The sequence below is a fragment of the Lampetra fluviatilis genome, chromosome 2 (assembly GCF_964198595.1).
Source record: "Lampetra fluviatilis chromosome 2, kcLamFluv1.1, whole genome shotgun sequence".
Classification (NCBI taxonomy): Eukaryota; Metazoa; Chordata; class Hyperoartia; order Petromyzontiformes; family Petromyzontidae; genus Lampetra; species Lampetra fluviatilis.
Genome location: NC_136276.1, coordinates 28,212,613 through 28,225,370, shown reverse-complemented (window position 1 = coordinate 28,225,370; position 12,758 = coordinate 28,212,613). Strand labels below are relative to the sequence as shown.

The 12,758-nt window shown below is 44.2% G+C and overlaps 1 protein-coding gene across 1 annotated transcript; it reads right to left on the bottom strand.

Annotated features, from left to right (window-relative positions):
* Nucleotides 1-4,667: 4,667 nt before the first annotated feature.
* Nucleotides 4,668-12,335, bottom strand: LOC144937428 (lipopolysaccharide-induced tumor necrosis factor-alpha factor homolog). The gene is made up of 3 exons (XM_078864705.1): nucleotides 12,020-12,335; nucleotides 7,040-7,214; nucleotides 4,668-4,776 (listed from the first exon to the last, which is right to left on the bottom strand). The coding sequence occupies exons 1-3, from the start codon at nucleotides 12,333-12,335 to the stop codon at nucleotides 4,668-4,670; spliced, it is 600 nt and encodes a 199-aa protein (XP_078720831.1).
* Between the last annotated feature and the right edge of the window lie 423 nt (nucleotides 12,336-12,758).

Sequence of the window (12,758 nt, the reverse complement as noted above, 5' to 3'; positions counted from 1 at the left end):
GCGGGGGGGGGGGGTAGAGATAATTAGGGAGATTAATTGGTGTGGGGATATAAGCCAGAGCGCAACGGAGAGAAGGGGGTCCTGTACGAGTCGGCGTCGTGGATGGAGCTGCAGCAACGGTGCCCGGGGAGTCGCAGAGCAAGTGATAGTAAAGCGTAGAGAGACAGTGTTAGTAGAGTAAAGCACGGAGAGACAGTGGTAGCGAGAACGCAGTGAGCAACCAGGGTAGCCATGCATCGGAAGGATGCAGAGTAGGAGAAACCGTAGAGACGACAAGCGTAGCGATAGTGAGGTAGAGAGACGCGGGGCGACGCGGAGCGGAGTGAGGGCACGGAGAGACGTGGAGCAATGGCGCAGCAGAGAGACGGGGAGCGGAGCGAGGCCGCGCCGAGACGCGGAGCGGTAGCGCGGCGAAGGTGGACTCTAAGAGGAAAATAAAGAGGAGAGAAAGACAACCCTTGTACGAGTCCTACATTAGTATTAATTTTGTTGAGTTGTGTTTTTTTTGCAGTCGTTGTGGCAAATGGTGTCTTCAAATTGGCAAATGGCTGGATAGGTTAAAAGACAGCAAGAGCCTATTGGCTCCCTTAACAAATATTAGGCTTTGGCAGGAATTGTTGATAAACACATAAAGAGGCCTCTGCAAGAAACCCAACAGTTTTCGATCATGCAGATCTCGCTGGATAAGCCTCACGCTCACAACTAACCAGGTCATCAAGCCCAGCATCTGGAGATCCCCTTGCCACCCAAACCTCTGTCTGAGCATGTCCAGCCCACGGGGGTCAATAGGCCCGAGTATCGGAACCACCTATCCCAGTTTGGGTGATCAGCATTACTTGCATTCCTCGACTTTGTCATGCACCTAAGGGCCTGCCAGTGGACAACCTGCGGCTCTTTAAAGACTTGCAGTGTGGCTCTTGACATTCAAAAAAAATGTCTCTTCTTGTTATTTTGGTGGCCGACCCCTGAACATTCAGGGCCAGTTCACCATGTAAGTTCATTTTACCATGGGCAGGAGTTGGAACCTCGGCTCCGAAGCCGCATGCTGCTCATTAAAGGACTGTTTCGTGACATTAATTATTAGGGATCACCGTCTCGTATTCACAAGCATTGCGGCTCTTGAAAGATTGTTTTTTTTTTACTGAATTCGGAAAAAAATGCCTCATGTTGTTTTGGGTGCCAATGGTAAACTGGACTTCCATGGTGACCTTGGCAATCAAGGGGATATGGAGCGTTATACCCCAGGCCCTGATCCCAACGGAATGCCATGGCATCATCCGTCTCCAGGGTCCCCTCTGCTATGTGACTCTCACCACAAACTGATTCACATTTGCACTGTCCATCGGACGGCGAACCAGTCTTTTTGGTTGGATTTCATAAAGCGTTTCAATACTCGAGTAAAAACTCACTTGCATTCAACCTTCTCTTGGCCGAGCCAACCTGGTCTTTTTCCACCCCTCCCCCCCCCCCGTGAGGTGTCTTGCCATCATCGTGCTGCTCTGTCCATGACAAGGAGGGAAATGGGTTCCCGCGTCGGCAAGTCGTGCTTCAGCCATCCCTCTGTTGACAATGGTCGTGGTGTAGTCGCCTCCGATCAACGTACCCACCATGCCCCCCGCTCACTGTTCACTGGCTGTGGCAGCGCCAAACGAATAGCTCCGAGTCCTAGGAAATCTATAGGGTTTTTTTTGCATTTATCGTTCAATACAGATTTCCATCTGTATGGTCCAAATGGAACATATGGTATTGCTGCCCCAACATTGTTTTGTTAATTTGTTGCATTGTGCATTAACGTTTCACTATTAGTTGCACATATCTGTTTGCATGACTGATTGAGAAGACGTTGGTGTATAATATGCACCGGACAGACAATAATTCAGGGCTCGAACAATTGCATGAATAATTAAAGATAAAATGCCGTTTTATTTTTGTGCACTTGCAACACATTTTCCACCGTGTTAACACGTCATAAGCTGCACAATAACTTTCACTCGTAATTTATTAAACATTTCAACCGTGTCGGTTTCCAACATTACGTAAACATTGTTGAAATTACTGCCAACATTTATGAATGGGTAAAATTGGTCAGCCAGGATATGAGGCCACGTGATTATGAAAGCACAACAATGGAGGTTTTTTTTGTCAGTTCACAAAGTGAAGGCTTCACACATGGCAGCTGGTCTCATTCTGACACGATGAGATGTTTGATTGGTGCCAAATGCTGCTGGGACACGGACCAGGCTGATGGAAGTGCTTCGTATTTAAAAATTCTATTTTTTGTAAATACGTGAAAACCTTGCCCAACGCAGCTTTATCAAACACTTGCTTCGGCCATACACGGCGTACCTTATGAGGTCTGTTTTCTGGAACACGGGGGTGATGTGTTGGCTCTACGCGGTTTGGCGCTGCTAAGATTCTCATCTCGTCGTCGACAAAGTTGTGCCGTGAGAGGGCCGCGTCCGTTGGGAGGTGGGAACGAATCGACTGTGAGAACGATGTATCTACCACGTGCGCGTGTTTAGTTTGTGTGTGATCCTTTAACAACGCACAATGCCAATGTTCACACATTACCGCACGCATCTACCCGCCCACTCGTTTAGAACGTCAGTCATATGGACGTCGAGATGGTGAAATCGTAAATGTTGGGAGTGACAGCGTTCGGGGCGAGCGTTGGGGTGAGTGGCGCGCGCGGTGCGGGAAGAGGAATGGAGACGCGATTTTTGAGTTGAAGTGAAATTGAACAATAAGAGTGGACACACACACACAAGACATTAGTTGAACAAATAGGGAGAGGGTTATTTCAGACCCAGGAACACAACCGTATTGTTCCCCAATGGTCTATTGTCGAACGCGGTTTTGCCCTACACAGTATTTTCCCTGAACGTAACCCCCGCGTTTGGCGAGGCCTGCCCGTTACACACATATATACAAGTAGGCTATTATATATAAAGATTAATTGAAGATCAAGAACAATTCGATTTTCTTAGGCACGAGCGTTAACTGCGAGCATTCAAGAGGCAGTCACAGCTACCTCCCCACAATGCCAACGTAAGTTCCATGATTGATAAACGCTCTCTTAAAAAGTGTATTTTTTTTTCACGCCAGACAACCGATGCGATTAATCAAGCGATTTCATAGCACAAATGATGGCCTGATAAAATGTTTGTTTTGTGAGCTGGCAAGGGGGCTAACGAGCGAACGATAATCACAAAATCGTAACTCGAGCAACGGCGCAAGAAAGCGTTGGGCCAATTTCGGCTGACGCGCTGGATGATCGAGGGACCATTGCACCAAATCGGCTCAATTTTCATGCCAATCACATGACAATAACATGGGATTTATATTCCTCCAAACATTGCATACTGGGGTTGAGTACGCATTGTTCTCAATCATGATCGAGTTGTTTTTTTCTCCTCCCCCCCCCCCCATAAAGCGAGGCTATCCGAGGCAATTATTGAAGCAATATTTGTTTTCAAAGTGGCAAGATATTTGAAGTTGAAGGTCATTGTGAGCAAAAGCGCAAAATGAAAAAAAACGCGATGAGTGCAGCATTTCCAATTGTTGCAGAACACAGCTCTTGATTCATAAGTGCGTCTACACACTTATATCTCAAGAAATTAAATTGTAAATCAGGTTCATGTTACACGAACAATGCACGGGATGCAATAGCACAACCTATGCGGCTGCTGCCAGTGGTGTCTGTTCATAGAGTTCCTGGCAGGCTTGCAATGCCAACGGCGCTTTTCGATGAGCCAAGTCAACAGGCTATTGTGCAAACGAGTTCAAACAGCATGGGTTTGGTGCCAGTTAATTCCATATTGCTATGATGGGAGCCAGTATCTCCGGAATAACCACTGTTTCCTTCCTACGAAGTGACACGCATTTCATTATGCCACGGAGGGATTATGGAATGAGTCGACCCACTCAACAGCATTTTAATTGACAACCTTCAAATTGAGAGTTGAGACCTCTGACCACCAATGCCTGTCAGCCAGATCGTTGTATCGGTGTCATAAACAGAGGGACTCAAATGTGAGAGGCTTAAGTTTGCATCAGATTATCACCATCGGACGTGATCAATCCACAGCTGCATGAATGACTCCCCAAGCCACCACCACCACTTCTCGGCTTGGCGATGTAGTGATCGATGTCGCCCCTGTACATGAGCTTATTTCATCACTTCTCCTCGCTGGACATTCCCTCGGACACGCACCATTATTCTTATTATGATTCTTGATTATCAGCCAATATCCCTTCTCGTGACATTTCCTGCTAAAAATGACTTGCTTCTCTTAATTCGAGTCATGTCCTTAAGCCCTTATACTGTATGCACTTTCGTCCATGTGTTTCTCTTGCTGTCTCGCAAATGTGCACCTTTCAGACTAAAATAAACATCACGATAATACATTTGGCGTTCAACTCAATTCGGAAAAGATTTCAGAAACTAAAAAAATATCGATTTTTTGCGTCCCAAAACAGGGCTTATTGATGAAGTCGTCCTCAGAAGTAGTTGTGCGACATCATCTTCCGAGACTCTTCTCTGACAAAGGGTGAACTTCTGCCCGCCGAAGAATTCCAAATTGAAAATGTATGGATCTCGTGACGTACAATATCAATAGGATTCATTTCGTCTGTGCACGCACCCGGATTGTTCTGACGACGGCGCGTTACATGCGGCGGTAAGTTCCAATGTAGGCCTTGCAGTTGGAGCAGTGGTGCTGCGTGTCTTTGAAGGTGGGGAACAGCAGGGGAATGAGGCAGCAGCAGAAATAAAACCTGTGGAATGGAGAGGAAAAGTAAACCGAAATTACACAAAACTCAACGCCACTCCTGGCTGACTATTAATTACAGGATTGTGTATAAATTACGCATACTCATTTTCAAGGGTCTCCATCAATCTGCTCCGTCCCATCTATCTCGCCGATCAGTGCACACCATCTTCTTGGTTCTTTCGGTAAAGTCACGTAGAAGGGAAGTAATACAATAATAAAAATAAAACAATAAAATAATTCTCACGACGTTTCGGCCACAACGCAAGCAGCCGTCCTCAGATGAAAACCAGGTCTGTCGGGGAGACAGCGCACACCAGCTTCGACAGACCCAAATCGACTAGGACTCCGATCAGCAGCTGTCCGCGACCTGCTGCTGTACCCGCCGCGCATGAACCTCGCGTGCGATACACGGCCAGTGGAGCTTTGGGGTCTCCGGCCCAAAGAGCTGGAACACGCTGCCAGCTCATGTTCGGGATCCATCCCTGAGTCTGAGCCTGTTCTTCAACAGACTCAGAACGGTGTTGCTGTTTCAGAGAGCCATCTTCAATTAGCAGCCGTGATGGACGGGACTCATAAGAGCGTGCATTAACAAATATTCTTACTTACTGGAGAACGAGACTCTTAATATTACGGCAAACCAAGAGAGGGGACTTCTAGAGTCTGGCCTGAGCAGGGGCAACCTTTGAGTATTCCCCATGGAAAGTGCAACTGCTGTCTGTGCGAGATGCATTTTATTTTCCGGGCTGAGTGACTCAACATCGAGTGAATTGGCAGTCTTGGCTTCGATGATGTAGCCAAAGTTAATGTCTCCCTGCTCAAATGACGAGCGTCAAAGCAGCTCTGGTCTTTGTTTAGCAGCCCCAGCTCGTATTGGAAATGGCACATTCCCATGGCCAGGACACGGATGGCTACTATAGACCTCCTACAAAGTGAGTGGTACTTATTGTACCAACTCTAGAAGAATTATTTGAACTCCGATTAGAATGTTCAACTTTTCCACTACGAATCAAAAACTCTTTCTCTGTTACGATGGATTTTTCTCGTCATATCCAGAGACATTCAGTCTAGGTAAAGTCCCGCATGTTTGAGATATATGTCATGTTAATTATTCAGGCTGGTTAGTGCTGTCTTTCATGCACTTGACCCACGAATCAAAGGTTAAGAGAAGTATGTTGCTCCAGTGCTTATTTGGATACATTTTGAGTTTTGACTATTGTATGGATGGTAACATGATTGAGTGGTAATGCATTTGTCCTTTATTGTCGAGGTTGGAGGTTCAAACTCCGCATCCACCCTAATGAATACGCGCCATCTGCTTCACTGTGTATGCTAAATATCCCATGACGTTATTATTTGGTTCTTTCGGTTAAGTCACGTCTAAAGATAAAATAATAAATTAAATTAAATAATATAATAAATTTAATTAAATAATAGTATTCTATTATTTAACTTAATTTATTATTTTATCTTTAGACGTGACTTAACCGAAAGAACCAAATAATAATTCCTGCAGTCACGAAAGTTCTAAAATTAAGATCCCATGACGTTATTTGAAACAGGAGGCCATGTGTTCCGGCATCAATGATACAAATGAGAAAGATTACCCACAAATTACTAAGCTGGGAAATTGCACAGCAATATAGCCATCTATTTTGTGATGCTAATACTGTACAGAATATATCTGTAAAACAGCACCTTCATGTCCCATAAGGATGACACAAATACAAAGAGCACTTTGATTCATACCTTGTATTTAGTATTATGAACCCTTCATGTGTTCACCCTCCCACTTCCACTTCTCACCACTCATCTCTACTACTCTCTACTATAGCAATCAAGGCTCCATTCAACCATCACTCAGGGCTAGGTTACGTACTCTTTTCTGCGACCACCAATAATCTGAAACTCTCTCCATATGCTGTTTGGCTCCCTGCTCCTGTTCAAGTCCAGGCTCAAGATCACCAATTATCCACAATAGAGTTTTTTTGGGGTTAGATCACGTAACCTAAAAAAAACCTCTTATCGATATTGGTCGCGAAAGCCTACGTGTTAAAATCACAAATTCTCTTTAAGATAATATAAACCACATATCAAAGACAAAGACAATACATTTCCCCCCCATGTTGCGCATGTCCTACTGTTTTGTACAGCATCCTGAGATGCCGTTTACATGCAAACACACAACGAATCTCGCCGGCATCCTATTATATCGGATCCCACTGGGACAAGCATTTGCACGTTTTGTCGCCGGTGGTGGCCACACTCACCCGAAGAGGCAGAACAAAGCAGCAAGGAGCCAGGAGAAGCCTCCGTTGGTGGTGTGCGTCGTGGTCCAACCGAAGAACTGGCACTTGGGGCAGCGCACCTGCGCGGGGACATCACGGAGCACCACTGCCGCGTAGATCCCGGGCACAGGCAACTCGACCGCCAGCTGATTGCTTTCTGCAGGCGAAATACGACAGCACTCATTAGCCCATGTCACCATTGAGCGGTGGTAAAACTATACTCTTAGTTCTTTCGGTAAAGTCACGTAGGTAAAAAATGAAATTAAAATTAATAAAAATCATTTTATTTAATTTTTATTAATTTTAATTTAAAATTAATAAAAAATAATTGTATTTTATTTTTATTAATTTAAATTTCATTTTTTACCTACGTGACTTTACCGAAAGAACTAAGAGTATGAATGCTTGCAGTCACAAAAGCTTCAAATCTAGAATTAAGTGGTAAAACTGTCAGGGCTAGTCTCACACCTGGTCTTTGGCTGTCCGTATAACTGGAATTCAACGTTTAACGGTCACGATTGATGAAACATTCAGGTCAAGCGGTGTGGTGAATGGTGACATCTCTAGTGGCTGCAGGAGGTGATGTGAGCCCACGACATACACTATGACAGAAACATGAATTAGTTGATGCACCAATATTCAATATGCCCTACATTCCGTAGCTACAATCTTCGTTCCATGAATGCTGGACTACTACACTGGACTTTCCCTCGAGGAATGAGCAACTATTGACAAATTAAGTTTCAGCTAAACCATAATGACCATCAGAAGGTTATTGGACAGAGTGGGGGGGGGGGGGGTTGTTGGGTTGCCCTTAGGCCTTTAATGTAAAATAAATACTCAGACGAGAATGTGACCACCTTCGTTGATCACCGCGAAGCTCAAAGCCCATTGTGGTGGCCCCCTAGTTTTCAGCATTTTAAGTTAATGTCGCCTCTTGGGTTTGTGTGGGGTGTGTGTGAGAAGTTGTGTGTGTGCAGAGTTGTTCGACAATGCCTGAGGTTGTATGACGATGCCTGATGTTGCTGCAATTGCCATTGCCGAGACAGAGTTGGAGCATTGAGATTTGTTTAGTTGTGGACGTACGCATGGAATCAGAGAACTGGGTTGACCGTTTTTTGAAAATATATATTTTAAATAAAGTCCGCGAACGATTACGGCTGCAGTTTCTCACTCTACTTCTGGCTTCGTAATAAAAAAAAATCGCATTAACATCAAGGCATTTACACAATGTACATACAAGAGAATTTACGGGTTGAAGGTTTGAGCCGACTGTATCTTGGACTCTACTTGCGATAAGACTGCACTAATATTGTCATAAAGTTGAACAATCATGCAGTGGTAGCACACTGCACTGTCAAGCCGGCATCCAAAGTTCAATGCCTGGGTCGTGGCTAACATCGTATGTTCGAGTTACAGTAATCCCTCGCCACTTCGCGGTTCAAGTTTCGCGGCCTCAGTGCATCGCGGATTTTTCGAACTGATTTAAAGGCCTCATTATACCTGTGCAGTAACACCATCATCATCATCATTCATCATCACATTCATCGAACTGCACAGGTCTGTCATCGTTGTCATTGTCATTGTCATCGTCGTCGTCGTCATTACTGGAGTCAAGTCTCAAGATACTACTGTCATTGGTGAGTGTAGAACACCATAATACGTATCGTATGAGAGAGAGTGAATGTATAATATTAAGGTTTTATAATTAAATAGATTTAATTAAAATATATATATAAAGTATAAATATACATATTTTAAACATTCTGGTACCCACACACACATATACGGAAATTCCTAGGGGGCCAATCCTACTTCGCGGATTTTCACCTATCGCGACGGGGTTCCGGTCCCCATTAACCGCGATGAACGAGGGATCACTGTACACCTGAATCGACCCACATTAAGTCGATGACTTCAGAATGGGAGTACAGTAATACAATTTCTGAATTCAGTCACAATGCACATACAGCAGCATTTTGAGCCGTTTGCAACGGACATCGAGGTGATTGGGAAGATCAGCAAAGGGTCGATTGTCGGAGTCAGTCCTGAGTGTAACTCAAGCCTGGTTTAGGCACTCGACATCAGCAAAGCTGTGATCTGTGGGAGATGCAGCTTTGGGGGACTGGGAGATTGGGAATAGGTTTCGACTCTGTCCAGGGCTGGTCCAGGGCTGGTCCAGAGCTGGTCCAGAGCGAAAGCACTTTGGAATCCACACAAGGAACCACAGGTGAAAGAACCAACCTAAAGCCACATAGCCCCTAAGCCCTGACCCGATATTTCACTTTGTCTATACGACCTGAGGTAGCATTTCTCTCGTGGTTCCAATGTCTTTACGTGTCCAACAACCATTTAAAAATAGCGGGTGACCAAATAGTTTGCTTTTACAATTGTGTACAACGGAAGTTTTGTTATCTTAGGTCGGTACACATTTCTGCTCTGGCCCATGGACTGAACAAGACCACGCTTCTGCAGTTGCTGGCAATTGTTCATGTTTATGCACACGCACGCAGATGCTTAATGTATACCGCACTAATACATTATTGGTTTCTTCATTGCGGGAGGGGGGGGTGGCGGGAGGAAATAATGACTGGAACACATTTAATAAATAGGCATTAAGACAATTAAGCAATGCATCTCTTGTTGATAAATTGTCACCGCCGCATTCAACGTGTCGCGCTAATGCAATAATAATGCACCTCATCGACATCATTTGTAACCGATTTTTGATTGTTCAGTAATTGCCACGACACACGTATGACATCCATAAGCCATAAAAATAACCCCCCCCCCCCCCCACTTCAGTAATTGAGGAGTCTAATTGTAAGCAACCATGCACTGCTCAGTAAAGCTAATTTATGACACGTTAAAAATGATTCAAATGAAAGACGCTTTGGCTGTATTTATTGCCGCCTTCGCAGTCCATTGAGCAAAAACAAAACCGAGCGGCCCTAGGAGATGTCTCAAATGTTGCAAATATTCAGGCGGAAAGACGAGCCTCAACTATCCCTTTACAATTCTTATTCTGCTTTAATGTATCGCTCCGGTGTTACAAATATTGAAATAGCACGTGCACTTGTAGTTGTAATGTTCATAAAGGTTTAACAATTGGACTTTTTAGCGAGTTACAAAACGGTCATTTCAAATTTGTTAACTGAAAAAGTTTGAAATTGCACGACTGTAACGGTTAAAACGTATTGCTTTTCCTACTTGATAAGTGTGCATGTTGTTATTTGTACATGTATTTAGTTAAAATCATTGCAACTCAACGCTGATACTTCATCAACTATGAAGCAAAGAATGATTTAAGGCTAAAATGTACTTTCAATTTGATATAATTGGAATTAAACATGTCATGTCATATTACTTGACAGAATGTAGTTATAGTAGCAATTATAGTAAACTCCATTAAAAGTACATAAGGACTACCATCATAAGAGTATACTACAGACACCTGACATGGGCACTATTTTCTCTGCATGATGTGATAATCGTGGCACTTCAACACAGTGTTCCATGAACTTCCTTTGCGTGTTTCAATAGTGTATTCAACCCTCTGGCAACGCACACAATTGATTCTGCATCAGTAGCCGCGAAGAAGTTCGCGAAACACAATAAGAAATGCCGAAACTCCACGTAAAAAGTGAAACAATTCAATATCTTGGCCACAAAAGCCTTTGCTGAAAAACACCAAAAGTGTGATCAGATATAACCACGATGCTTCCTTCAGGCCTTTCTTCGGTAAGGAAGAAGAAAAAGTGATCATCATAAATAAACACATCGACTTTACACGATGTCTCACTTTACACGATGTCTGTCTCACTTTACACAATGTCTCACTTTACACAATGTCTCACTTTACACAATGTCTCACTTTACACAATGTCTCACTTTACACGGTGTCTGTCTCACTTTACACGGTGTCTCACTTTACACAATGTCTCACTTTACACAATGTCTCACTTTACACAATGTCTCACTTTACACAATGTCTCACTTTACACGGTGTCTGTCTCACTTTACACGATGTCTCACTTTACACGATGTCTCACTTTACACAATGTCTCACTTTACACAATGTCTCACTTTACACAATGTCTCACTTTACACGATGTCTCACTTTACACAATGTCTCACTTTACACAATGTCTCACTTTACACGGTGTCTCACTTTACACGATGTCTCACTTTACACAATGTCTCACTTTACACAATGTCTCACTTTACACGGTGTCTGTCTCACTTTACACGATGTCTCACTTTACACGATGTCTCACTTTACACAATGTCTCACTTTACACAATGTCTCACTTTACACGGTGTCTGTCTCACTTTACACAATGTCTCACTTTACACAATGTCTCACTTTACACAATGTCTCACTTTACACGATGTCTCACTTTACACAATGTCTCACTTTACACAATGTCTCACTTTACACAATGTCTCACTTTACACGATGTCTCACTTTACACAATGTCTCACTTTACACGATGTCTCACTTTACACAATGTCTCACTTTACACAATGTCTCACTTTACACGGTGTCTGTCTCACTTTACACAATGTCTCACTTTACACAATGTCTCACTTTACACAATGTCTCACTTTACACAATGTCTCACTTTACACGGTGTCTCACTTTACACAATGTCTCACTTTACACAATGTCTCACTTTACACAATGTCTCACTTTACACGATGTCTGTCTCACTTTACACGATGTCTCACTTTACACAATGTCTCACTTTACACAATGTCTCACTTTACACGGTGTCTCACTTTACACGGTGTCTGTCTCGCTTAACACGATGCCTCGCTTAACACGATGCCTCGCTTAACCTCTCAAGTTTGTTTTCGCTTCTCGGCTTGGGCGAACCGGCGACGACAACCGCCTTCGAGCGAGCCGGCCCCGCGTGGCCTCACGCCGCACGCGGCAAACAACCCAAATACCCAACTCACCTATGGGGTAAGCGGGGCACGCGGAGTGCGGCGGCGGTGGGTAGACGACGTAGGAAGGCGGCGGACCCCCGGGCTGACTCTGTATCGCCGACAGGTCAATCTCGGTGTACGGTGGCGGTAGTGGCGCGGCCGCCGCTGCCTCTGTTTGGCCGCCCTTGGCCGTAGGGCCCGTCAGGTTGGATCCCTCCTCGGCGTCCCTCAAGTAGGTCTCTTCCTCCCTTGGCCGCTGCTGTTGTCCTCCTGCCATGGCACCGACGAGGGCGTCGGTTGAAGTCCGGACAGGGTCCTCAGCGCTGGTCCTGGTTTGCGGATCCATCGTGTTATTTTGAAAGTGCGGTTGTTTAAAAAAAAAAAATCTAAATTCTTTGCAGAGCTGCACCGAGAAGACTTTGTTAAAACGTAAGCGCAGGTCAAGACTTATCTGCTGCTAGGTTCAGAAAGATGTTGCTTTTGCAAAAATGTTAAGTTTACTGCGGGACTGTATATTTTGAGTTCAACATGATTTCTGCTCTATAATTTACGTTCGAATTTGAATGGATATATGTTCCAAGAGTACAATTACATTGTATCGTTACATAAGCAACACGGCTCGATGTTCTGTTTTCAAGCTCTGGACTTAATTCCTGTGTGTAGCAACGACTCTTTCAAAGCTATCATGTATTGCATACTCGCACGTCATAAGGTTAACAGTCGTCGGAATTTTTTTCCGTTTATCGGTGGAAAGATAAATATATCCGTA